General features: G+C 45.0%; 1 protein-coding gene across 5 annotated transcripts in view; it reads left to right on the top strand.

The window, feature by feature from the left end:
* The window catches only part of SASH1 (SAM and SH3 domain containing 1), a 255831-nt gene extending 246012 nt beyond the window's left edge, over window positions 1-9819 (top strand). For all 5 annotated transcript variants that reach the window (XM_057527624.1, XM_057527623.1, XM_057527625.1 and 2 more), the window contains 3 exons: window positions 2055-3184; window positions 4501-4632; window positions 6454-9819. In XM_057527624.1, coding sequence (XP_057383607.1) covers window positions 2055-3184; window positions 4501-4632; window positions 6454-6717 — 1526 coding nt within the window. In that variant the 3' untranslated portion in view covers window positions 6718-9819. The remainder of the gene's footprint in view (window positions 1-2054; window positions 3185-4500; window positions 4633-6453) is intronic.
* The last annotated feature ends 17455 nt before the right edge of the window (window positions 9820-27274 follow it).

Genomic DNA, 27274 nt, shown 5'->3' with positions numbered 1-27274 from the left:
CCAGCTAGACAGAAAGAATATAATTACCCACATCCAATATGGTACCTCCTTTCTCCCCGCAGACAGCATGACCAGGGGCTCAGAGTTAGGATCTCCAAACTTCACGTCACTGGGCCAACCCTCCTCATGGTCTAGCTTTTGGAAGTTATTGGAGAATGTGTATTTTTGGCTCCCATACCCACTACAAATGTGGACTCAGTTTGAATCAGTGGTTTACTTATATCCTCCATAGTTATGTGCACATAGAAAACATTTACTAAACAGATTTTGGAACAACAGGATCAACCATAAATTTCACTTTGAAAAGCAGCATAAACATATACAGTGAAGATATGAAATTGCTGGAAGCCCACAATTCAAACCAACCAAAAGCACTTGAAAAGCAAGATGTTTTCAGAATAGATTTGACATTTCTCCACCCCCCACCATCTTTTCTGCTTTGTCCACGTAACAGTTAAGGACATGGTACCTCCCCACCTTTGTTTTCTCAAACATTAAACCAAGCTGCACGATTTTGTTCTAGTTTTACTAGGAGAGTATTTTCACTGAGTGGAGAAATAAACGCAAGGTTTACAGAAGCAGTCCCTCTTATGCAGTTCGTAACTTCTGGTTCAGAAGCTTATGTTGCCTAAAGCCCTGGTTTTTAACTGTGGTCTGCGGTGTCCCGAGGATGGGGGCCTTGGTGGCGGTGTGTGGGCCTGGGCCTTGAGAAACCTCCACACTTCAACTTTGATCTGTTTTGTAAATGAAGCTTCATTAAAAAGGATCCTCCTGCTTTGAAAAGTACTGATTTTAAAAGTGCAGTGTTCTGAGAAAAGACAATTCTCTGACCATCGTGACCGCAGTGCTAATCTTTTCCTTTCCGACTTCTTCGCCGTTCTCGTTTCTAGTTAGCCTCTGCTGACTTCTGTGTGAGGTGAATAAATTCCATCTAAAATACCTGCAGCCATAAAACCTAAATTGTGTGTCTCCTATGTCCTCTTCTTTTCGCAATAAAAACCAACATTTGAGCGTTGGGAACTATTAGGTCCACGAGGAAAACACTTTACCAAGTAGACCATCCATCAGGGCCACACGAGCAGCAGTATCTTAAATGCCTCAGCGGCACGGCCTGAGGACAGAGCAGTTTCGGAGGGAGAGGGCCATTTGAGGGCCGCATGCCTTGTTTGTTGCTTCTCTGTCCTAACAGTCGGGAAGCGGTCCGTAGGAAATTCAGACAGCTTACTTGTCTCAAACAGAAGAGGAATCTTAAGTGGATTGGGGTCAGGTGCACTCAGGGTTACCATGGGTGGCTCTGTTCACCAGGCAGCAGTAGCAATTAGTATCAGTCAACAGCTGTCAACTAAGTAGACTGTGACTGGTTGATAAGTTCAGTTATCAGTCTGACGATCATTTTATTTTAATCAGGTCTATCGCTCCAGTGGCAATTAGAACCGTATCAGTATCTTATAGATTGCCTCTGGCGACATACTCACTTCAGCTTGTTTACTCATTTGTACCAAGGTTGGCTGACTGTTTCTAGGGTACCTTTATTTTACACACCTGAGCAAAACACAAGGCGGGGAGGGCTTGAGAGGTTTGAGAATTCAGCGGTCACCAGTGAACCTTGGGGGATACCATTTAAAGAACCTGTCTCAGAATTCAGTCCACCTCCTCTTTGCAACCATGGTCTTAGGAATCTGTACTCCCTAAACAGAAGTCCCATCAGTGTGGTTCTTAACTGGGGTGTGGGTGTGCCTTGTTCCACACTGACTGCAGCTACGAACAGACATTAGGCCTAGATTTATTTTATTGCCTGACACAGCGTATTTTCTTTCCACATAACTCAATTAACTTTCATCTCCCTGAGTCCTTTAATAAGACTAAGAATTCTTTCTAAAAATAAACATGGGACCACAATGACTCTGCATCACCAGTGGTGATTTTCTGTCCTTAGTGTAATTCAACAGTGGGATATAAGAGTTGGAGATTCAATTACATTAGCACACCTTTTACATCAGTTTGATTGATTCGCTTTTTAAAATGTGATTGTAAAATATTTCCTTGTCTCGTAGGCAAGTCTCGTAAAACCAGCCCCTCTGCCAAATCATCAGCCGAGTCCAGCTTGAAGTCTTTCAATAGGAATCAGCTGGGCAACTACCCAACCTTGCCTCTAACGAAGCCAGTAGACGCGCTGAAGCCGGGAGGGGAGGGGAGGCTGGGCGGTGGTCTCACCCCTCACACCTCCAAACACTGTGATCCCCCGTGTGTGACTGACTTGAATAAAAACCGAAGGAGCCTCCCCGTTTCCATCTGCCGGAGCTGTGAGACCCTGGAGGGCCCCCAGACCATGGAGACTTGGCCCCGATCCCACTCCCTGGACGACCTTCAAGGAGAGCCTGAAAAAGGTGTACCTGGTGAGGTGACAGAACCTTCCCCTCAGATTGTACCCGAAGTGCCACAAAAGACAGCGCCCTCCATCACAAAGGTTCAAAGCCCCAAACTAGATTCTGCTGTTGACAATGCACTGCTACTGACCCAAAGCAAGAGATTTTCTGAACCTCAGAAAACGACTGCTAAGAAACTGGATGGCCCGATGGCTGCCTTTTCCCACAGCACATCCCCTCCTCCGTGTTTACCCAAAACCTATGACGCCCAACAGCCCGCCGTTAAACACGGTTTAACAAGGACGCCTCTTGAGGGTCACAGGAAAGGACTCGATTTCGAAGGGACACATCACCCCCCGGGCACCAAAGAAGGCGTGGATGCTGGGCAGAGGGGCCCCGAGGCCAGAACGCAGGCCAAACCTCCCGCCCAGCCTCCCCCCGTCCCCGCCAAGAAGAGCAGGGAGCGCCTCGCCAACGGGCTGCATCCTGTCCCTCCCGGTCCCCCCGGCGCCCCTTGCCCCGATGCACCCAGCCTGCCCCTTAAAAAGGGCAGCCCCGGCGGCCCCAGCGACTGTCCCCCGCCGCCAGTGGCCAGGCCTCCCGCAGGGCCGGAGCCGGGCAGCCCGCTGAGCGCCAGGCCTCCACCCTGGCTGTCGGAGCTGCCTGAGAGTGCCAGCCTCCAGGAGCACGGCGTGCGGCTTGGCCCTGCCCTGGCCAGGAAGGTCTCCTGCACCCGCGGGGTGGACCTGGAGATGCTCACCGAGAAGAAGCTGCGGGCCGAAGGCATCGATCTCACCGAGGAGCCCTATTCCGATAAGGTATCCGAGGCCCTGACCCCACTGCACAGGCTCCTCTAAGTCGGGCGGGGGCCAGGCGAGAGGAGCGGCACTGCCCCCCACCTCCCAGCCCCCGGAGGCAGCTGGCGGCGGGGACCAATGGACAGCGACGACATGGGTGGCCCACGGCGGGGGCTCCTGCCGCCCCGCGCTGGGTGTTCAGATGAACCGGGAGCACAGCGCCCAATTTACATGCAGACGCACGCAGCCTCAGGGGTTTCTTCTCTTCCCTTCTCTTCTCTTCTCTTCTTTCACTTGTTTGTATTTAATTTGGGGCAGCTATCCTTTGCAGGGAGAGCTATCAGTCAGTACTAGACCCAGTTCCTGAAAGGATAGATGTGAGTTCCAGTTTCCGTGTCTTATTCAACATCTTTGTTTTTAGACTTTAACACATCCCCATTTCATTTCCCTGTGTGTAAAATGGAATTAATAATGACCTGCATAACTACCTCTTAGAGGTATTAATAGGAGCAAATAAAATAAACCTGAACCTGCTTTGAAAATTGTAGAGCCCTATTCAGATGTAATAATTGTACTGTATAATTATCTGTATGGGTAACAGGGGAAAAGATACCTCATTGTACTAAAAACATTGAGACCTATAATGAAAACTCGTTTCTCATTTGAAGAAAAATAAAAAAGAGTAGATCTGCCAGTACCAAAATGACTTTGAATTCAAATACATAATAGGTGTAGCTCTGTGTTACTCCTAGGAATGCATGAATTGTTATAATGCATTCCCAGGAGTCTTTGTTATAAACTTCTTATGACCAAGAGTGCCTTACAATAAAATACTCCTCTGCCTTCTTGATATTTAGTGAATGAACCCCTTTGAATGGAAAGTAGTGAGAATTCTACTGTACAGTAAATGCTGGTCTAGTGATATAGCGGTATAACTCTATGTTGTAGTTGAGGAACCAACAGTAGACTCTCTGTAGGGCACAAATTTGCCCTTCTCCCCTGCAGTTTAGAAGACTGTCTTCAATAACATTTTGCAAAATGATCAGATAAGAGGGAAGTGAGGGTATTGGACCCCAAAATAGAGAATGATTGTGTCCTGCTTTAACCATATTTCAAAACATTTTCCTAGAGCTCATAACGACTTAAAAGATAAAGATGTAAAAGTATTGTCTCTAAAACATCCATCCTGACACTAAAGAAAATATATTCACTTCAAATTAAAACTTTTGGTCCTATTTTCTAGTAGCTAAATGTCTTATCCTACCTTGTGTTTGCCATTCTTGGAGAAGGAAAAAGATCCTCGCAACCCTCGATAAGAGATTTCTGTTCCCTTGCAGCACGGCCGCTGTGGGATTCCTGAGGCCCTGGTACAGAGATATGCGGAAGACTTAGATCAGCCCGAGAGGGACGTTGCCACCAACATGGACCAGATCCGCGTGAAGCTGCTTCGGAAGCAGCACCGCATGGCGGTAAGCAGCCCACACTTCGGGGCTCCCCTCACCCAGCTTTTTGAAGTCCATTCAGTTCTAGAGCTTAATGATGGGCATGCTGGCAGCCGCTACGTAGCCCAGGGTTCATTGTAGCTATCGAAGGGAGACACCTGGGAGAGAGTAATACCTCTTCAGCCTACAAAGGTTTAAAAATACGGTTTTTGGGCTTCCCTGGTGGCGCAGTGGTTGAGAATCTGCCTGCTAATGCAGGGGACACGGGTTCGAGCCCTGGTCTGGGAAGATCCCACATGCCACGGAGCAGCTGGGCCCGTGAGCCACAATTGCTGAGCCTGCGCGTCTGGAGCCTGTGCCCCGCAACGGGAGGGGCCGCGATAGAGAAAGGCCCGCGCACCGCGATGAAGAGCGGTCCCCGCACCGCGATGAAGAGTGGCCCCCGCTTGCCGCAACTGGAGAAAGCCCTCGCACGAACCGAAGACCCAACACAGCCAAAAATAAAATAAATAAATAAATAAAAATCAAGTAAAAACTTTAAAAAAAAAAAAAAAATACGGTTTTGGAGAGAAAAAGATGAAAATTATCCATAACCCCAGCACTGTGAAAAAGTCCATCTAGTCATTTCTCTGCACATACATAAAAGTACATGTACAGTTTGCAAACCTTATTGTTTTCAGTTATCAGATGGTGAACCTCTTTCTTTGTTACTAAAATTTCTTTTATATTATCAATTTTTCAAAGTGCTCTAGTAGGTATGTCCTAGTTCAGCCCATTCCACATTGTTGAAACATTTAGATTATTTCCAGCTGTTTATTTTAAACAATTGAGTGAAGAACCTCCTGGTTAATAAATTTGTGTAGACTTTTGGGGTAAATTTCTGAGGATATATTCCTTCAAGAGGATTTGCTTCATCAGGACTGCACAAAATCTCAAGGGTTTGCACATTTGGTGGTAAATTGCCTTTCTGAGGGGTGTAGCACTTGGCCTTCTCAGAATTCAAGTATAAATGTTCATTTCCCTGCCCTAGCCAACATTTATTATTGTATTTTTAATTCTTTATGACTATATTGATTAAATGCTTAATTTTCTGGATGTTAATGTAGATTCAAAATACAGAAGAAAATCTACTTTATGAAAACCTTACCCACTGAGTATCTTCCTTTTCACACTGTCACATAGGTTTGCTTCTTCAAGCACCATAAGGATCATTAGTTGAAGAGCATGACCACCATGAGACAAAATAGCCAGAAATATAAATGATTACAGTTTGGAGACTTACACACATAATTGGGGTTAGATCTAATTCCAGGTACCTTCTGGAACCTCCAACGCTTCCTTGAAGATTTGTCTCACCTTTGAGAAGTCAGGAAAGAATTCATTCATTCATTTGTTCATTTATTTATTTATTTATGGCTGTGTTGGGTCTTCGTTTCTGTGTGAGGGCTTTCTCTAGTTGCGGCAAGCGGGGGCCACTCTTCATCGCGGTGCGCAGGCCTCTCACTATTGCGGCCTCTCTTGTTGCGGAGCACAGGCTCCAGACGCACAGGCTCAGCAGTTGTGGCGCACGGGCCCAGTTGCTCCACAGCATGTGGGATCCTCCCAGACCTGGGCTCGAACCCGTGTCCCCTGCATTGGCAGGCAGATTCTCAACCACTGCGCCACCAGGGAAGCCCAGGAAAGAATTCTTGATGCTAGTCATGTTCTTGGACATCTCATAGCATTATCCCTTTCTGATAGTGTGGTAATAAATATAATATTTCAGTAGTGTTCCTTTTAGGCATAGAAGAAAGAGCTCTCCAGTGGCACCCGTTGAATCTTGATAAATTGCTTTCTTTGGTTACCCAGATCCCAAGCGGTGGACTCACAGAAATCTGTAGGAAGCCCCTGTCTCCCGGATGCGTTTCATCCGTGTCGGATTGGCTGGTTTCCATCGGTCTGCCCATGTACGCCAGTGCCCTCACTGAAGCGGGCTTCAGCACGCTGGGCCAAGTGCCTTCTCTGTCCCACACTTGCCTTCAGGAGGCCGGCATCACAGAGGAGAGACACATAAGCAAGCTCGTGTCCGCAGCCAGACTCTTCAAACTGCCACCAGGCCCCGAGGCTATGTAGTCAGGCCCAAAATGGACCTCCCTGGACAAGAGCCACCCGTTCACTGTGTTTATGATGCTGATGCAATTCCTCCTTGGCTGGACGTGCAGACCAGACCCAGAAGAAAGGCCCAGTGTGTGGCCAGCAGAACTCGGAATCTTGGCACGGGACCCTCTTCTCCAGAAAAGCCCCCTCCAGGAAATTGGTGTGGTTCTCTTTGACCCCCAAAGAAAAGACAAGCACTTATTTTTGTTTTCAGGGCACAATAGAACAAAGATGCCAACTTGCCACAAATGCTCTGCCTGCAGTCTGTCTTGGTGCACTGGGTGGGGGCAGGGGGCAGGGGGCAGCCTGTCCTGTTCCTAAGCGTGCTTCTAGCCCTTCTGTCTGTCACCCTGCAGGGTTCCCGAGGCCCAGATGGGCTTTAGCCAGGCCAAAGTAACAGACTCGGGAGTGATTGTACACTATTGACCAGGCTCATTTGTTCAAAAATAAGAAAATCTGGCTGCACTAGGAAAAAAAGAAAGCCCTATTCTCCTTTAGATAAACAAGAGACATTTTAATAATTGCTTTCTAGCAATCAGCTTTTATTTGCCTTAATGTAAGCTTTTAAGCAGTTATCTTAGTGTTCACTACCATGTAACCATAGTTCCAAATCTTCATCTTAGACTGCCATCTAACGTATCTGGGATGTTTCCAGCAGAAATGGGCTTTTCTAATTGTCTCACTCTAACATGGCTTATTTTATAGGGGTGTTTATCAGGCCAAATTTCATGTTGACTTTCAGTTTTTAAACTAACTACAAATCTGGTAAAAAGCACTCTTAAATTCACAAAGATATCACGTGTGAGAGTATATGTGTGTGTTTGAGGTTACGATCTTTCATTTTAATCAGTTTAGTGCTGTTACCACGTTGGTCATCGTGCTGCAGTATTGACTTGGAATCTTGACCATGTCCATTCCAAAATTCAGTCATTAGCTAACAGATCACCTTTGCAAAAGGTCATTGTAAGTTGAATATTTAAGGAGGTTGTTTTTTAAAAGAGAAGTAGTTTATAAGATATTTTAAAAGTTTTTTTGGGGGGGTTTATAATTAAAATACTATTTTCCATCTTTTCTTATTTAGATAATTCACTTAAATATAATAAAGGTTCATTTTGGAGCCAAACTACATTGGCCATGTATTAAGTAGTTGCATATTTTCAGTTGTTTTCTGACTGATTTCAGCATTCTCTTTTAGTCTAGTGGCTGATTCTCTAGCAAACAGAAATTATTGTTTCCAGTTGCTTACAAAGTGATTTTCCTTTACATTCTTATCATGAACCCTATTTTAAGCACTGGGTGTGATCATTTACAATAGAAATGTTTTTAGCCTTGATTTAAAAGTTCTGTAATATTTCATCTACTCATTAAAACAAATGATATCCCTCAGGGGAGGGGGAACAAAAGGTGATTTCATTAATTACAAAACCATTTTACCATTTGCTTTATATATCTGGATCCATGTTTCGGAGGAAAAGGACGTTCTCAGGTGACGTATTTTTTTTTTCATGCTTTTGGTGTACATTTGAAAGAATAATATATATTTCTTCAATAATAGTCACCTTCTATAAGATGCCATGTAAGAAGTTGTGGAAATGTAGAAAAAAAGCTAAAGCTGCCAAATTTCTGTTAACTCTTCAAAACAGCCCATTTTTATCATCTGGAGTATGACATTCCTGTGGGCTGTGACATTCCATTTAGAAGGTAACGAGGCTGCAGGGCTCTCCTATGTCACTGGAAGGAATTTCAAGTGTGTGGTGAGGTGGGCGCTGTAAAAGGGGCTCCTCACCCTGCATTTTCAGTACCTCAGCATGACATCCGAGAGAGCCTGCTCATAGCTTAAGCTGAGCTAAAAGACCACACATAAAGTCAGGTAATAGGTAACAAAGGAGAAGGGGAAACTGTACATGAATTTCCAGGTGTTAGTTCATTTTCACGGTAAGATTTTTCACTTAATGTAAAAGTGGTGCCAGAAAAGGGAGCTTTCTGAATATGAGTTTTTGAGAATGCCAAACTGTATCTTTTTCATTCTTCTTTGGAAATCATTGCCTTTGCATGGAAGTGAAATTCAGGGACCATGAATCATTTTCAGTGGGAAGGGCTTCCTAGTCTGTGGGATCTGAGGTTATTTTTACTTTATTGTGCTTTTTAACAAAAATTTTTTTTTGTTTTTGTTGTTTTACTTTTAGTATTTGTTTGGTCTTCTTTTGCTTTAAACTTTTAATTTGATCTTAGAAAAGCCTGAATGTTTGTGTGTGATGTTTGACCGAGGTGGTTTGGGGCCTCCTGTGGATGCCAGAAGGCAGGTGGTCAGCTTCAGCAATATCCAGTTTTAATCCATTGCACTTGGTGCAGAATGTTGAGGAAGGGTGAAAATTGTCGTCTTTGGAAAGCACAAAAGAAACCTGGAGAGGCAGTTTGGCTCAGGTAGCTACACATCCACTGTGTGTCATTTTTTCCTTTGAAGCTGTCTACAAGGAAGTGCAGCCAGTCCCAGCCACTACGTACATTCCCAGATAACCAAGAAGTAGATTTTCCTGGCCTTGCCTTAGTCACAGGCCTTTTCTCTTTCCAGGTAAAGGTGAAATTGGAAATAACTAGTCGACTGAAAATCAGTTCCTGACAGAGCAAAGTTTGCTTTCATAATTGCAGCAAAAGAAGTCAATTCACCAAGTCAATGCTGCATGTGTGTACTGTATTATTTTCAGAAAAAAAAATATAATAGTCTGAGTCCAAGTTATCTCGATTTTAAATTGATAAACAAGAAACTGTCAAGCAAATTATATAACAACTAACAACATTGCACTTTCTGTATATGAAATCAATATTTAAATAACTTATTTTTCTCCATTGCTGTTCTTAAACATTGTAAGTAGCTGTAATATACCAGTACCAATATGTTCTTGCGATTGCTTCAGCCCAAGAAAGCTGTGTATTGTTTTAAAAATTGTAAAAATTATTGTGATGATTCATTTAGCAAAAAGAGGTGGACAGAAGGGTTTTCCTATGTATCAAAACTTGTCTATAATTATGTCATTTATGTACCTAGAAAAAAAAAGTAAATAAATTTCTTCAGTTGAATATGCCTCTTTTGTTGTTCCCTGGGTATTATAAAGGTACATAGAGTAGAAATGAAAGGGAATTTATGAAGTGTGGTTTAAGAATGAAATATATTGTAAAAATAGTAGTTGTACACAATTACTTCTGCCACATCACAAAAACTCACTATCATACTCACTCAGATTTTCTTTGCCAATTTATTTCAGGTTTTTTTCAAATATTGCATAATCAAGTCACATAATTGCAGCATCTTAGCCCAGAAAGAGATTTTTGGAAGCCACCTCTAGTCTAAACCCGTTGTTTTCAAATGAAGAGTCTGAGCCCACGCAGACTTGCCTAATATCATGTGTAGTTAAATGGAAACAATCCAAGTCTTCCACTGAGAGAGAAAAACATCTAGATTGGGATATTCTAGAAATCAACTAACTTGACAAAAATCATTTTTCAATGTTAGTGTGCCACAGTTGATATAAAAACACATTTTCAATTAGGAGGGAGTGTGTAATACAACATTTTGAGTAGGTAAAATGTGCACTTGAGACAGACCAAAAAGTGACCCTTTCCTTTTCTCTCAACCACCTATTTCTCACACTACAGGTCAGTAGTATAACCAGTGTTTGCATATCTTTCAGAAATGCTGTGTTTATTGACAAAGATAACTGCATATGCATTTTTCCATATAGGAATGACAGCATTCCCCCACACTTCTTCACTTAGCATGTGGAACCGCTGTGTTAAAGTTACGTATATTTAAAATTTTGATAGAATAGTTTAAATCCACTGGTGGATTTCAATATAGGAAGCTCTACCATGGTAGGTTTTATTTACAAATCATTGTTTTATTCCCCACTCCCCAATCCCTCTTGTAAATGGGGCTATTTCATATATTCTTAAAGTTGGAGATTCCTCTGAAGCGCTGCATTATTTTAAAGAACTGACCATAAACCTCAAATCTTATTTATTTCAAGTTGACTCTTAAGATTCTATAGTTCAATTCAAGATACTTTTTTATTATGATTCCTAAGAAACCGTGACTGGATTCTTGGTATTTGTTCTAACTTGGCTTCATGTATGGATATTTATGTTGAATTCACTTAAATTATAAAGAACGTAAGTTTGATTAGGGAAAGGAGAAAAGGGAAGGGTGGTTGTCATTTAACCACAACTTATTTGGGGGCCTTAGAATGATGACTTTACTCAGCTCTGAGGACCCACTCAGAGAAAAGTACGTATACAGTACTCCTAGGGGTGTGTGTGAGGGTGTACGTGAGGGAGTGAGAGACAGGAGAGGATGGATGCTCACTCAGGTGTAGGTCTGGACCACTCGTCCATCAGGGGACCGTGGGCAGCGTTATTTGGAAGCATTCCAATTTCTCATGCCGTGCTCCTCCTACACTGTCAGAGAAGAACACTGAAAAGGGAGTTTAGCCGTCACCTCTCTAAAACTTAAACAAAATACATGAAGGTTCCAATCAAACCAGGTTTGAGCCCAGTATGGAAGGACCCCAGGGTACGTGTGTGGGAGCCAAAGGAGTTATGACTAATCTGATTGCAATTTAATACCATCCCCGTTCATCCTCAACACTCCAGTGATAAATATGGTCGGAGCCATAAGAGATGTGTACAAAGGGCTGGGGGAGCCAGAGGGGAAACTGACTCAGTCTGGAGTTGGATTGGGGTGGGGGGTGGAGCCCAAATGGAGGAGGTAGTTACGTGGATTATAATTCTGCATCCGTGTGCTAAGAATGTTAGACTCTGTTAAAAAACAAAAACAAAAACAAACAAAAATCTTGAAAAACATGAGAAAATATCTTCTGTGTCCCCAAACTCCTGATCCACTTGGCTGTCATCGTGAGTGGACCATGGCTTTCCCTACTTAATAGAAAAAGTGGAAACCATCCATTGGGCCATCTCTCTGGACCTCCTTTCAGCTCACTTGCAAAACTCCCCTGCATCCTCCGCTAGTCTTTCCTCCTCGCTCCAGCCACGACAAAAGGGGTGTCCCTCCATCTGTCTAGTCCCAGCTGTGCTCAGGGTCCTGTCCTGGGACCCCCCAGTCATCATATATTCCCTCATTTCTCTGGATCTTCCCCTTGAACATGTTTGCAATAAGCTGTCGCTGCCTTTTCCAGGCTGGCCCAGATTGCCCCTTTTTGGATAAGCACACTCTGCGTTTCCTATGGGAGAACTAGCATCCCCTACATTTCAAGGGATCCTGGTGCAACTTTCGCTGCAGTGTCCCCGGCACCCTCCGAGCAGTGAGCACAACTCCATTCAGCCTCCTTTTGCCCAGACTTGGGCTCTGGAGCTGAAAGTCAGATACGTGAGAGGGGCTGGAGCTGAACTGTGCTGATGGTGGTGCCCACAGAGCCCAGGAAGCCCAGGAACTGAGGTGCCTGTGCCTTCCTGGGCTTTCCAAAGCTTGTTGCGCCTTTCCTTGGATTCCTTTGCCAACTGCCATCAAACATCTTTACTCATGTACCCCTAAAATAATATCCCCAAACTAAGGACTCCCTTGCACATTTTAAAGTGGCCCCCCCAAGGTTCCCAATCATAAGTTTAAATAACTGCGAGACTGTACATTTCCAGCTTTTTGTAAATATTTGCATTTTAGAATAAAACTGCAACATTACTTAAAAAAATATATCCAATGGGAAATAAATACCACAGCAGTGTGATACCTACCATTGTCCACTGAAAGCACACAAGAGCAAACAAAAGTTTTTACTCTCCTTCAAAGCCTATAACCATTCTACTTTCTCCACACATTTTTATCCTAATGCAATATATTTTGTATGTGTGAGTGTCTTTTTGATCATCTTATATTTCCCTGTAATAAAAATGTTTGTGAATTTAAGTTTAATTTTTTTTCATTTCTTTTGATCATTAGGCTCTACTTGTAAAAAAAAAAAACAAAAACCCTGGGTTTAGTTATACTTACCATGATTATTATTAATCAATTATCAATATGCAGATATTTCACAGTTTTTGATAAATAATGATAAAATATAAAAATTAAAGTGTGATTGGAAATGTCTCTCATTAGTTGGATGGCAGAGGTGCACAGGTGCCTTATGGCCCCCAGTTTATAGATGTTGCAACCCCAGTTATTTCAAGTTTGACTAATTGCTGGGAGCCCCAGACATCTCTACAACATTTTGCTTTGTGTGTGTGTGTGAAGTGGGAGAAGGGCATTTATGAAAGAGATGGGAAAGGAATGCCAGCAGGAGGTATCCTCAGGCAGATCAACTTTAGGACCCTATTAACTTGGAAACAGATTCCCTTACTAAAGCTATCCCAGGCAATGGAGCCTTGAGAAAGAATCCCAAATTGAAGACTTTTGCGGTGGGCTACATGGGATTCTTACAACAAATCCCTTTTCTTGCCAGAACTATTTGTTGCTCTTACCTGTGAAGAAAATTCCATCAACCAGATAAGTGTTCATCATTCCTCATTTAAAACATTCTCTAACTCCACGTTTCCCTTACCTAGATAATCCCCCTGCCCTCCACCTCTCTCTTGCTTTTCACAGACAAATATCTTGAAATTTTTTCCTGCTCTCATTGTCTCTTCTTTGCTATCCTTCATAGATTTCCCAGCCCACTGCTCTCTGGATGCACCCGAGGCCACCGTTGGAAGCCACGCCCTAATTTCCAAATCCTCCTGGTCTTCTCTGCAGCGTCCTCTCGCTGCCCTTCCCAAGCTTCCACTTCTCCACTCCTACCCACCCCATCTGCCTCTGCAGCAGCTGCCTCTCGGTGTCCCTCTCCCCACCCTTTGAATGAATGTTCGGGAACCTCAGACATCCATCCCAGGGCCTCTTCTCTCCCACGGTGATCTCTCTGTTTCACCTTGAAGAGCCTGCTTAGAGTAGAAGATGTAATCCCAAACATCGGTCGTTTAAGAAATGTAATGCCTTTTTTTTCCTTTTTTTGGCTGTGGGGCTTGTGGGATCTTAGTTCCTGGACTAGGGATTGAACCTGGGCCCTCGGCAGTGAAAGCACAGAGTCCTAAACCCTGGACCACCGGGGAATTCCTGAAATGTAATGCTTTTAACTGATAGGATACCTTTTACAACAAGAGACAAGAGCAAACCACGTGTTAAAATACCTTCCCAGCTATTTGCTTGTGAGGCTAAATATGGCTCCTCTGGTACCATCTCATTTCGTGTCCTTGTGGTGTATTCAGCATCTGGGCTCCAGAATAAAGCCAAAGAAGAACAGGCAGAGGCTGTATTCAGCCGTGGAGGCAACAACGTTCTCTAATTTCTATAAGAATTTTCCACAGTCTATTCGTAGGGAGTCAGTTCTATGGTTTCTGTAGATCTGGAAGGCTGCCATTCAAGACGTCCTCAGGTCCCTCATGGGTCCATCCGAGCCTGTGACACTATTTGTCCTCCAATGGGTAGAAAGCAAGGAGAGGGTGGTTAAATCAGCTAATTACTGGACAGAGCACTATAATGAGTGCTTAAGGCAATGTACCTATTTTATTCATTCAATCAACTCCAAGTGGTCATTTATTATCATCCTTGTTTTACCAGAGCACAAACTTCATGAGAGCAGGGACTTTTTGTTTACGCCTATGTTCCCACATCCAGAACAGTGCCTGACACATGGGGGTGCAGAATAAATAAATATGACCTGAATAACAAAGTTCAAAGAAGGTAAGACAGTCTTCCAGGCTGACACAGCCAGTAAGTAACAGGACTGAGATTTCAACACCAGCCTGCCTGACCCTAAAACCATGCTCCCTATAGTATGATAACGACTCCAGCAACGATACTCCCCTGCAGTCCCTGAACTTTGCACTTTCAATTCTATTTTCAAATAAGTCATGTTAAGTTCAACCCCTCACAGACGGAATGTCTGATCTTCACCTCCATTTCCCATCTCAGTTCAAGGCGCCTGCCGGTCACGGAGCTCAAAACCCTTCTTTTTTCTCTCACAGTCCGCATTCAATCCGTCAGGAAATCCTCTTGTCTTTACTTTTGTCACCTCTCCAGAAGCTGACCCCGTCTCAACTCCTGCACTCCTACCATGGCCACCACCTCCTCTCACCTGGATTGTCCCGGAGCCCCCGGCTTCCTAGCCTGCATCCTTGCCGTTCAGCCCATGCAGCAGGCTGAGTGACTCTGCTGTCAATGCTTGTGTCCCCCCCGCCCCGATTCAAACGTTGAAGCCGGCCCCCCAGCGGGATGGCATGAAGAGACGGGGCCTTTGGGAGGTGACTAGGTTTAGATGAGGTCATGAGGGCAGAGCCCCACCACAGGATTCGCGTCCTTATAAGAGGAGGAAGGGAGTCCAGGGCATCCTCTGTGTCCACCTGTGGGAACACAGCGAGAAGGCTGGCCGCCACACACTAAGAGGGTTCTCACCAGAAGCTCAATCCTGCCGGCACTTGATCTTGGACTTTCCAGCCTCCAGAGCTGTGAGAAAATTAATTTCTGTTGTTTAAGCCACCCAGTCTATTGTATTTTCTTACGGCAGCCTGAGCAGACCCTGTAAAAACATAGGGCAGGTTATGTCACTCCTCTGCTCCAACCCTTCCATGCCTTTCCATTTCTTTCAGAGTCAAGGTTAAATTCTCTGCGGTGGCCTGCCAGGTTCTATGCAATCGTCTCCCATTTCCTATGTGGTGTCGCCGGCCGCCCATTATACCCTCCGTGTCGCTAATTCAGCCAGACAGGCTTTCTTATTGGCTCTCACACAAGTCAGTCAGGCTCTCACCTCGGGCCTGTGTACGGGCTTTCCTCAACCCGGAACGCCCTTCCCCAGAAAATCTACAGGACTAACAGCGCTCGGGTCTGTGTTCAGAAGGTGACCTTCCAGAGCCCTGTTATGAGTCCATCACCTAAAACTGCACCGTCCCTTAGCTTTCACCTTCGCCACCAGTTCTGATCCTCACACGGGCTTTATTTCCACCTTCTAACACACTATGTAGTTTATTTCCTCGTTATGTTTACTGCTCATTAGCTGTGTCCTCCTTCTACAATTTAAAGTCCAGCAATGCACAGGTGGCTCTCTGACGATTCTGAACCTCTACACCTGACACATAATATTTATGTTTGTTGAATGAATGACTGTCCCTGAATCGCAAGGCTTTCAATCCTAAACGTTAAAGCTGGAGATGATCTACCTTAATTTCATTTTATAGGTGAGGAAACAGACCCAGAGAGGCAAGAGCTGAGCTCATACTCAGATGGCCAGGGACAGAGTAAGTCGCTAAAGAGGCACGTCCTCTCTACCTAGCAAAGGTTTCGCAGGAGCACGTGAGCATCCGCGCCTTAAAAAGAAACCACAGCAAACCGAAAGAAAGATCCCGAGCCGCTTCCAGCAAACAAGCCCTTGCGGAGTGAGTAGTTGCTGCAGCGTTTGGCCACCGGAGGGCACTAATGGGCCAGATGGAAGGCCGAACCTGACCCGGCGGAGGGCGGGAGGTGGGAGGAGCAGGAACGCGCTTGCTCAGCACAGCCAGAGGGGCAGGGAACGGAAATGCGGCGGCGTGTGGGCGAGCCGGACCTCCGCGACTCTCCAAGTTATCAGCCAGACCTTGAGTGCTGTAAACCACCTATTAAAACGCCATTGGAGGGGCTTCCGGGGCTTCCCTGGTGGCACAGAGGTTAAGACTCTGCTGTCCGAAAGCAGAGGGCCAGGTTCGATGCCTGGTCAGGGAAATAGATCCCACATGCATGACACAACTGAGAGTTCCCAAGCCACAGCTAAGGAACCAGTCTGCCACAGCTTAGACCCGATGCAACCAAATAAAAGAGTAAGTATTAAAAAATAAATAAAAATAAAGGTGATGTTTAAAATAAAAATGCCATTGGAAAATGATGATGGAGACTGGTGGAATTCACAATCCATTTTAATAAGCACGGAGGGGCTCTTGGCTCCCGTCTTTTTACTCCTTTAATTAGCAAAGAGGGATGACGGCTTCTGTTCGCTGCTCCTGGTGGGGTTGGGTGTCTGGGTGTGTGCAGGAGCCCTCCTGCCTGCCACAGGAGCAGGATGGAGGAAGGAGGTATTTAGGTGACTCTGAAACAAAGTCCTAAACTTTACATGTCAAGCAATGAGATGTAAACCAGGCTCATTTTTGTTTGAATAGTATTTCGTTGCTCATGGCCCAGAATAGCCTGACATTATAAGAGCAGGGGCCAGGATGCAGTCCAGATGTTCACGGAACTTGACATACATGAGAGCATTTGGCCTTCACAGTGTGCCCCTGCAGTAGACACTGTGATCCCCATTTTACAGCTGAGGGACCTGAAGTCACAGAGGTGTAGGCAGAAGAGATGAGATTTCACCTTGGGTTATTTTATTCTGATGCCCTTTGGCTTAACCACTACTGAATAACTCCCTGGTTCTCAGCCTGAGCAACATATTAAAATCATTTGATGTATTAGTCTGGGTACCACCGAAGAAGCAGAACCGATCGGAGATATATATTAAGAAATGTGGGGACTTCCTTGGTGGCCCAGTGGTTAAGACTCCGCACTTCCACTGCAGGGGGTGTTGGTTTGATCCCTGGTCGGGGAACTAAGATCCCGCATGCTGCGCACCTCAGCCAAAAAAAAAAGAAAAGAAAACAGAAATGTATTTCACGGATTGGCTTCTGCAGTCATGGGGGCTGGCTGGGAAAGTCTGCCATCCGTAGGGCATGTTGTCAGGAGCTGCAGGCTGGAACCCTTGGGCATGAGCTGCAGCCGTTGTCCACAGGCAGGATTTCTTCTTCATCAGGGAATCCTCAGCTCTGCTCTTAAAACCTTTCCACGGATTGAACCAGGCTCGCCCAGATTTAGTCTCCCTTACTAAAAGTTAACTGATGAAGGACTTGAATCACATCTACAAAACACTTTCACAGCAACACCTAAGGTAATGTTGATTAACTGAGGGCTGTAGCTGTCTCAGTTCAGGCTGCCATAACACAATACCACAGACCTGCTTCTGGACAACAGACATTTTATTTCTCACAGTTCTGGGGGCTGGAAATTCAGGTTCAGAGTGTCAGCGTTGTCAGGTTCCACTGAGAGCCTGCTTCCAGGTTAGACTGACGACTTCTCCTTATATCTTCACATGGCAGAAAGAGAGAAGAAACAAGCTCTTTCTTGTCCTGTAAGGGCACAGATTCCATTCATGAGGGCTCCACCTCCCTGACTCATCTAATCCTAATCAGCTCCCAAAGGTGCCACTTCCTAACACCATCACATTGGAGGGTAGGGTTCTAACTTAGGAATTCTGGGGGAGCACAGACTTTCAGTCCTTAACAGTAGCCTGGCCAGGTTGACACATTAAGAACGCCATTGTACTGTGAAGGCTTTTAAAAGTAGACTCCTTGGGCCCCATCCCAGACCAGAAGTGGAATTATTGGGTCATAGGGTAGTCATTTCTTCCTAATAGATCGATTCCTTGTAAATCAATTCAAAACCATGTTTGAAAGTGCCACAGATTGTCTGAAATTCTGTCCAAGGACATTTTGCTGTCTCTCATACATGCTTCTCAGTTTCCTTAAGTATGTCATTTATCTAAAGGGCCAGTAATAGAAGTTAAGAGAATACTTCTAACAGCTTTGAGCTTGCTCCATTTCTGAAAATAACCAGTTTGCTCTCTTCTACCAGTGTGGTTTAGTCCTTTTCTATCAAATTTAATGGCCTCAGTCCCCACTTGCCCAAATTACAGGGCATCCTGTATCTCTCCCTAAGACATGCCTGAGAAAAATTGCCCAAGAATCCCAGGATTTACTCACCTCAAAAGGGCCTGTCTTGCTTCCAAACAATAGGTTAAAATCAGAGCCAGAGAAGTCAGTCATCTATAGACAGGCTCCAGCTCCTGCCAAGCTCTTTTGCTACAGGGTCACTGTGTCCCTATGGTTCACTGTCCTCGCTTTCACCACTCCCAATGAAGGCAAATGCCATAGTGACATTTTGTTTTGAGGAAGGACAAAAGACAGTCTCAGAGTTCTGTCTATCTGAAGCTTATAGCCTCCAAAAGGGGTTTACACTCAGCACCACAAGATGCTCTCTTTGCCTGGGTGGCTTTACTGGGGGTACTTTGGGCCTCAGCCAAACAATCTGCCAAACCAGCCCCCAAATGGACCTTGCAGTGGGGGAATTGGGCCCAGGTTGTTCTCCAGACTCAGGCTCCCCTAGAACTGGGTTCCTTGTTGGGGGCTCTTGGTGTCCTTTCCCGTCTGACTCATCTCAGTCTGTTGGAGACGTTCTATCATGTTGCATTCTCGAAAGGGAAGAAGTTAGGGGACTATACCTCTTTCTTTCCCAGGTAGCAACTTGGTCCCTATTCAGCTTTACCCACATTCCTCCAAGTGACCGCTTTGCATAACAAGGGATGACAGTTGTTCAGGTCACAAAGGTCCCAGGGTAACTAGTGACTTAAACCAGAATCACCGTGAGGTGCCACTCAAGTGACCGTACAGGGACAACTGGTGTATCCACCTAGAATGAGTAGACAGAGAACTACCTGATCCTTTCTTTTTTTTGTTGTTTTGGCAGCTTCTAAAAGTACTGCTTAGTCAGACTCCTAAGAATTCAGACTCTAAACTCTGAAGGGGCTCAAGCTACGCTAGGAACTCTGGTCAGAACGGAGTGGAGTCACATGACAGAAGTCAGGGATTTTAACAGGCGCTGGGCTTTCCCTTGGCATCCCTCCCTCCTGGTGTGGTCTGTGTGCAGCTGGGCTGGGAGAGTACACGTGGGAAGCCCCCAGTTTCAAGGACGTGGCCCTCCCTCAGAAGGCCGGGGTGTTGGGGCAGACCCAGGAAAGCAGCTGAAAGCACGCTGCCCTCCATCTCCTCTCTGTCACATTGATAGGTGGTAGGATGGGGCTTGGGATGTCACACCGAGGCCACGATGGCGCATTGGAAGATGGGACCGTGCCCCCCACTTGTCCTCTCGCATAGCTCTTCTGAGGTTAATTTCAATCCTTTCCCCTTTGCCGAATGCCAGTCCTCACTTAGCCCCACGAACCCTCCTCTTGGCTTCCATCACAGGTGCCAAGTCCAAATCTCTTTCAAAGGGGTGTTTCTGGAGCAGTGGGTCATGGTGGGGTTGGAGGGAAGGAGGATAAAGGGGGAGAGATTAGACATTGCCCTGGACCTGGGACCTGGGCCTTTGACAAGAGGTTTAGTGACTTAAACCAGAATCACCCTGAGGTGCCACTCAAGTCACCCAGACCCCTTTCTCCAGTTTGGGCTCTTTGCTGCAGAATCGCTCACTGCCTCTGAAACAGCCCAAGTGTTTGTCAAGGACCTCCTCAGATTAAGGCCTCACTGCTGAGAGCTGCAGCTCCCTGCAAAGGCCTGCAGTGGTTTGCAGAGCAGATTCAGTGCCATCTCACTGGACACAGGGACGGTGTGTGAATTTCTTCCATCTTCCTAGGAGAGGTTTCCAAAAGTTTGCCAAGGCCCCTTTCGGCTGTGGTCTAAACGCAGGGCCTTGGCACCTCTCCTGGGAGGAGCCTCATTTACTTTGGCACCTGGGCACTTCCTATTTTGTCCCAGGCTCAGAATGTATGGAATAGGGCTTTGCTGGAAGGCACGCCGCAGTACTTCTCTGTGCTGTCAGGACGGATGGAGACTGGCGACCCGAGCCATCGGGGAACTCCCATTCTCACCCCCGGAATTCCTCCCATGTTGGCTTTGAGGTAGAAGGGAGTCGCCCACCAAAGAATGTTTGATGAGGGATTCATGCTGGTTGGATCGTAGAGGATCTTAAATTTTCCTCAAATCCTCAAATTTTCCTTGCAGATATTTTTTCCCTCCAAAATTGGAGAAAATGTGTTCATTCTGGAAAATCTATTCAAAAGGTGCACGAAAGACTGATTTTCACAAACCAAACCAAGAAATCAAGTTTTTTCTTCAGGATCATGTTTAACACAGCCTGGTGAGGCCAAATAGCTGCCCGATGCAGGAATACTGGTTCTGCTTCAGAGCGCTCTCTAAATGTACAAATTGGACGATTCATTTACTCGTTTGTTTGGGGCAGGAAGAGGGAAGGAGGACTTGCCAGGACCGCGTTCTTTTACCTTAGCCCCTCCCAGGCATATGTTCATTTCGTGAGTGCCATGAAGGTGATCAACTGTGCTTCGGCCCGGGGTATCAGCTCAAGCTTCTCTCGCCCATTTTCCGCCCGGAAAAACAATGGGTCAGCGCTCAGAAGAGATCTCAGAGGCGCTCCGTCCATCAATGTTCGTGGAAGCACCGCCGTGTTTCATCTGAAGCCTCATCCGTGCATCTCATCCTGGCAGATTTCCCAGCTGAACCACCAGAGCCGGTCCTGCTTCTGGGCGTTTGCTGGACCACTGAGGCTGCGGCTGTGGCAGGCGGTAGCTCAGAGGTTGGGGTTTCTGGCACCGTTTCCCCTCCTTCGTCCCCCCGTAGTGACTTGCTCATTTCTCTCCGAGGGATGGCACCGAGAATTAGTTTTCAAGTTTATGGAATTTTATAAACCGTTTTATCCTTGTGTTTTACTTCTTGGCCTTCTGGTTGGCATTGGCAGGGAGTGGGGCTGGGGAAAGGTGGGCTGGCGGTGGGAGGGCATAGAAACCGAGTGCTTTCTCAAGGGTGATGGCAAGAAACTCGGTCCCCATTCTCTCCTCCTGATACCTTGATATCCGTTGCTTATATTTATGCATAGGGTAAAACCCTGAGAAGGAAGGTCACCTAGAGTTTAGACGATTTCATTTTAATAATTTAAAGCATTTTGAGTGTCATTTTTTTCTTTTTCTTTTCTTTGTGTGTGTAGGTGAGAGCATTCACTTTGAATATATCTGCCTTACATGCATTCCTTTTTGCCCCAGTTGTATTGAGCTATAATTGACATAGAACATTATATTAGCTCTAGGTGTACAACAGGAAGATTTGGTGTATGTATACATGGAGCAATGATCACCACAGGAAGTTTAGTTAACATTCATCACCTCGCGTAGTTACAGAGTTTTTTTCTTTTGATAAGAACTTTTAAGTTCTACTCTCTTAGCAACTTTCAAATCCTGTCAGTTTTTTGTTTGTTTGTTTGTTTAATGAGGTGCACCTGTCAGCCCCTCCCGGCTCCCCCAGCATCAGGGTGGACTTCTGAGCCTGTATAGTTACCGCGAGACACTGCAGTGATGTATCTACCTGTCTGTCTCTCTCGCTAGACTGAGGACAGAGGCTGGGGATTCAGCGCGATTTCTCCAGCACCCAGCACAGTGCCTGGCACACACCAGGGCTCAGTAGATATTTGTTGGATGAACAGAACACACCAGGAAAGTATGCCAGCACTTTTTTTAAATTTTCTTTTTCAAGAGGCTACCCCAAGGGAGAGTGGAATTGGGCAAAAAGCAAATGCGCAGCCTCTGGACCTTAGGAGGCCACTCTGCCCTGTCTTCTGGTCTGAATTTCAGGACACGAGTCTACAAGCCGTATAACCCAATGAGGGCAGACAGCCTGGTCTTTATGGTCAGTGGGTCAGTCGTCCCATCCAGCGCTGCCCATGCAAATGCACAAGCGTTTCCTCCTTGCCTCACTCACTTGGCCAAGGCGTGGGCAGGACCACGGGACCATCCAGCACAGATTCTGAAGTCTGCCATTGTATTCTCCTGTGAGCGGGCATTGTGCAGCCAGGACCTTCCCCTTTCCTGACTTTTAAGGCCGCATGCATCTGTGTTTTGCACACTGCCCCGCAGGAGGCGGAAGCCATGGTGGGGCGAGGTGGGAGAGCAGCCGAGGCCCCTGCGATTCCACAGCAGAATGCACGTGCAGCTTAGGGGCCCACGCTCGTGTCGGGGTGACTGTCTCCCTGGCGTGAGCCTCACAGATACGTGCCTGGTGTGTAGACAGGTCTAGGTCAACCTCAGGCTAATGCTGGAATTACCTCTGGACAGGGGTTCTGAACTCAGAGGGTCCATAAACTTGAATAGAAGAATTATATCCTTTTGCTTCCACTAACCTCTAACTGAAATTTAGCCTTTGCTTCAATTACGAATGTAACAGCACCATCTGTGATGTTGTCACCAACACAAACTACAGGTGTTTTCATGTCACTTCACAGTGTCTACAGATCTTCCACAATGTCTTTTCCAGTCATTGGTACTTAGAAATTATGTAACTATTAGACCCACTGGTCGATCTTGTTTTCTGATGCATGAATCGTGTTACTATAGGTATTTGTCAGGGTTCTCCAGAGAAACAAAACCAGTAGGGAAGGGATGTGTGTGTGTGTGTGTGTGTGTGTGTGTGTGTGTGTGTGTATTTATTACGGAGAATTGGCTCATATAGTTATGGAGGCTGAGAATCTGCCATCTGTAAGCTGGAGACCCAGGAAAGCTGGGTACTACCTGGTGGCGTAGCTCTCAGAAGCAGAGGACATTAAGTCCTAGTCGAGGTCAGGAGAAGACTGATGTCAGCTCACCTGTCAGGCAGAGAGTGAATTCTCCCTTCCTCTGCCTCTTTTCTATTTTTGTGTTTTTAAAAATAATAACTAAAGGTTTAATTTTAAAATGATACATTATAAAAAAATCACTAAAAGAATAAAACAATAATTTGTTTATAAAATATTCATTATAAGGGTCCTTGGCAGAATAAAATCAAATAGATTTGAATATAATTCAAATGATGAAAATATGATTTACTGCAAACTTTTTAGGAATATATATGCAGCATATGATAAAATATACCTTCAAAGGTAAATCTGCTGATGTTTTGTGCTGACCTCAAAGTTAAATAAAATATAAAGAACTGTAATTCTATGTATTTTAGATTATACATTTAAAAACATTATTTTGAGAAGATATACACAGGCTTCACCAGACAGCCAAAAGAGTTTATGACACCAAAAAATGTGAAGAACCGCTGTGAGAACAATTCTGCTGTGTGGCCACCAGCCTCTGGCCACTTCACTGGGGGAAACAAATCCCTCTCAGAATTCTGTTGTATATTCTTTCAATACATTGAAAGGAAGGAGGTGTGTGCCAGTTATCAATTTATTGCCCCTCAACTCTAAATTCACCTTCCTTGACTTAGCCACGGAGCCCGGCGCTGTAAACTTTTCTCCTTTGTAGCTGGCATGATGCTAAACCTTGTCAGTAGAGGGCGCTAGAGGGACCACTGCAGGAGGAAGGGGTTTCTCTTCCCAGCAGCCAGCATGCTTGTGTTCTTTTCTTCTTGCTCCTATTCTGCGTGGCTACCGGTGACATGGGGTGGTGGTGGGGATCCTCTGGGGCTCACTGGGGCATTTCAGCAAACTAACTGGGCTGCAACCACGCCTTCCCCAATGACGTCTGAATTCCAGTTTGGGAAGGAGTCTTCCTGTATTCATTTCCTAGGGATGCCGTAACAAACAGAAATTTATTGTATCAGATTTCTAGAGGCTGGAAGTCTGAGATGAAGCTGTCGAAGGGCTTGGTTCCTTCTGAGAGCTAAGAGCGAATCTATTCCATGTTTCTGGTAGTTTGCTGGCAACCTTTGGCATTCCTTGGCTCATAGAAGCATCACCCGCATCTCTGCCTTCATCTTCACGTGGAAAATGCTCTCCCTGTGTCTGTGTCGGTGTCCAAACCTCCCCTTTTCATGTATGACACAAGTCATTTTGGTTTAGGGTCCCACTCTACTCCGTATAACCTTATCCTAACAACTAATTACATCGCGATGACCATAAGGTCATTCCAAATAAGGTCACGTTCCGAGGTTCTGGGGTTTAGGACGTCAACATATGGATTTGGGGGACACAATTCAACCCATAACACCACCCTTTTTTTAAAATATATAAATATTTATTTTTTATGTTAAAAATATATTGAAATCCTACTAATTGTATAACCTATTTTTGGTGATGTGGATATATTTCTTTTTCACTTTTTTTTTTTAAACATCTTTATTGGAGTATAATTGCTTTACAATGGTGTGTTAGTTTCTGCTGTATAACAAAGTGAATCAGTTATACATATACATATGCCCCCATATCTCTTCCCTCTTGCGTCTCCCTCCCTCCCACCTTCCCTATCCCACCCCTCTAGGTGGTCACAAAGCACCGAGCTGATCTCCCTGTGCTATGCGGCTGCTTCCCACTAGCTATCTATTTTACGTTTGGTAGTGTTTATATGTCCATGCCACTCTCTCACTTTGTCCCAGCTTACCCTTCCCCCTCCCCGTATCCTCAAGTCCATTCTCTAGTAAGTCTGTGTCTTTATTCCCGTCTTGCCCCTAGGTTCTTCATGAGGATTTTTTTTTTAGATTCCATATATATGTGTTAGCATACGGTATTTGTTTTTCTCTTTCTGACTTACTTCACTCTGTATGACAGACTCTAGGTCCATCCACTGCACTACAAATAACTCAATTTCGTTTCCTTTTATGGCTGAGTAATATTCCATTGTATGTATGTGCCACATCTTCTTTATCCATTCATCTGTCGATGGACACTTAGGTTGCTTCCATGTCCTGGCTATTGTAAATAGAGCTGCAGTGAACATTGCGGTACATGACTCTTTTTGAATTATGGTTTTCTCAGGGTATATGCCCAGTAGTGGGATTGCTGGGTCGTATGGTAGTTCTATTTTTAGTTTTTTAAGGAACCTCCATACTGTTCTCCATAGTGGCTGCATCAATTTACATTCCCACCAACAGTGCAAGAGGGTTCCCTTTTCTCCACACCCTCTCCAGCATTTATTGTTTGTAGATTTTTTGATGATGGCCATTCTGACAGGTGTGAGATGATACCTTATTGTAGTTTTGATTTGCATTTCTCTAATGATTAGTGATGTTGAGCATCCTTTCATGTGTTTGTTGGCAATCTGTATATCTTCTCTGGAGAAATGTTTGTTTAGGTCTTCTGCCCATTTTTGGATTGGGTTGTTTGTTTTTTTGATATTGAGCTGCATGAGCTGCTTGTAAATTTTGGAGATTAATCCTTTGTCAGTTGCTTCATTTGCAAATATTTTCTCCCGTTCTGAGGGTTGTCTTTTCGTCTTGTTTATGGTTTCCTTTGCTGTGCAAAAGCTTTTAAGTTTCATTAGGTCCCATTTGTTTATTCTTGTTTTTATTTCCGTTTCTCTAGGAGGTAACACCACCACCCTTTTAAGTTTGCTCCTCCCCTCAGTATTCCCCCACTCAGCCTTAGGGTATTCTTTAGAGATATTTTTTGCCCCTTTATAGTTAACACCCTTGTTTGTTTATTTTATAATTTATTTTACTAAAGTACAGTTGATTTACAATGTTGTGTTAATTTCTGCTGTACAGCAAACTGATTCAGTCATACATATATATATTCCTTTTCTTTTTTAAAAAAATTATTAATTAATTTATTTTTGGCTGAGATGGGTCTTTGTTGCTGCGCGCGGGCTTTCTCTAGTTGCGGCGAGCGGGGGCTACTCTTCGTTGAGGTGCTCAGGCTTCTCACTGCGGTGTCTTCTCTTGTTGCGGAGCACTGGCTCTAGGCGCAGTAGTTGTGGCTCACGGGCTCTAGAGCGCAGGCTCAGTAGTTGTGGCTCACGGGCCTAGTTGCTCCGCGGCATGTGGGATCCTCCTGGACCAGGGCTCGAACCCATGTCCCTGCACTGGCAGGCAGATTCTTAACCACTGTGCCACCAGGGAAGCCCTATATTCTTTTTCATATTCTTTTCCATTATGGTTTATTACAGGATATTGAATATAGTTCCCTGTGCTATACAGTAGGACCTTGTTTATCCGTTCTATATATAATAGTTTACATCTTAACACCCTTGCTACTAGGTGATTATTCTCTATGTTAAACTTCTCCTTTCTCCTGACTGAACCCTAATGGATATGAAAGTAAAGGAAACTAACAGAGGAGGTGCCAGGAACTTTACTTTTAATCTTTCCTCAACCTTATGAGGTAGGGATTATTCTCACACTCATTGATAAAGTGATTATGTAGCTTTCCCAAGTGCCACGCTTGGGGAGTGGCAGTGCTGGCACTTAACCTTTTGTTTTGTTTCTTGTTTTATTCCAAAGGCTGAGCATCCTCTACCGCCCAGTGCTGCTTCCATACTGAGGATGCTTGTGTGGGTCTCCAGCAGGCTGCTCTTGTCCCCACCATGATGGTCACAGTCTCCGTCCAATGAAAATGTCGGCTTCGTTCATTTGCTCATCTATTCATTCAACAAATATTCACATTGTGTTTATTTACTACTACATGCTAAGGTCTATATGCTAAGGGACACAGAGAGGGCTGAAGCCCTGATCTCCAAGAGCTGACATTAAAATGGCAGAGGCTGACAAGTGGGAAACATGTGTTAGATGCTGTGGAAAAGCTTCTCTGAGAAAGTGACGCCTGAACTGAGGTTTGGAAGAGAGCAAACCAGGAAGAGAATGAGGGAAGGATATTCCAGACAGAAGAAAGAGCAGGAACAAAGGCATGAAAAGAACTGGGCATGGTTTGTTAGGGAGACCGTATCAGCAATGGTTGAAGGAATTGAGAACATTAAACCTATAAAAACGAATATGTTTCTCAACACACAGGATTCCT

Source organism: Balaenoptera acutorostrata, chromosome 14 (assembly GCF_949987535.1).
Source record: "Balaenoptera acutorostrata chromosome 14, mBalAcu1.1, whole genome shotgun sequence".
Classification (NCBI taxonomy): Eukaryota; Metazoa; Chordata; class Mammalia; order Artiodactyla; family Balaenopteridae; genus Balaenoptera; species Balaenoptera acutorostrata.
Note: the sequence above shows the minus strand (reverse complement) of the source record. Positions and strands in the feature narration are given on the sequence as shown.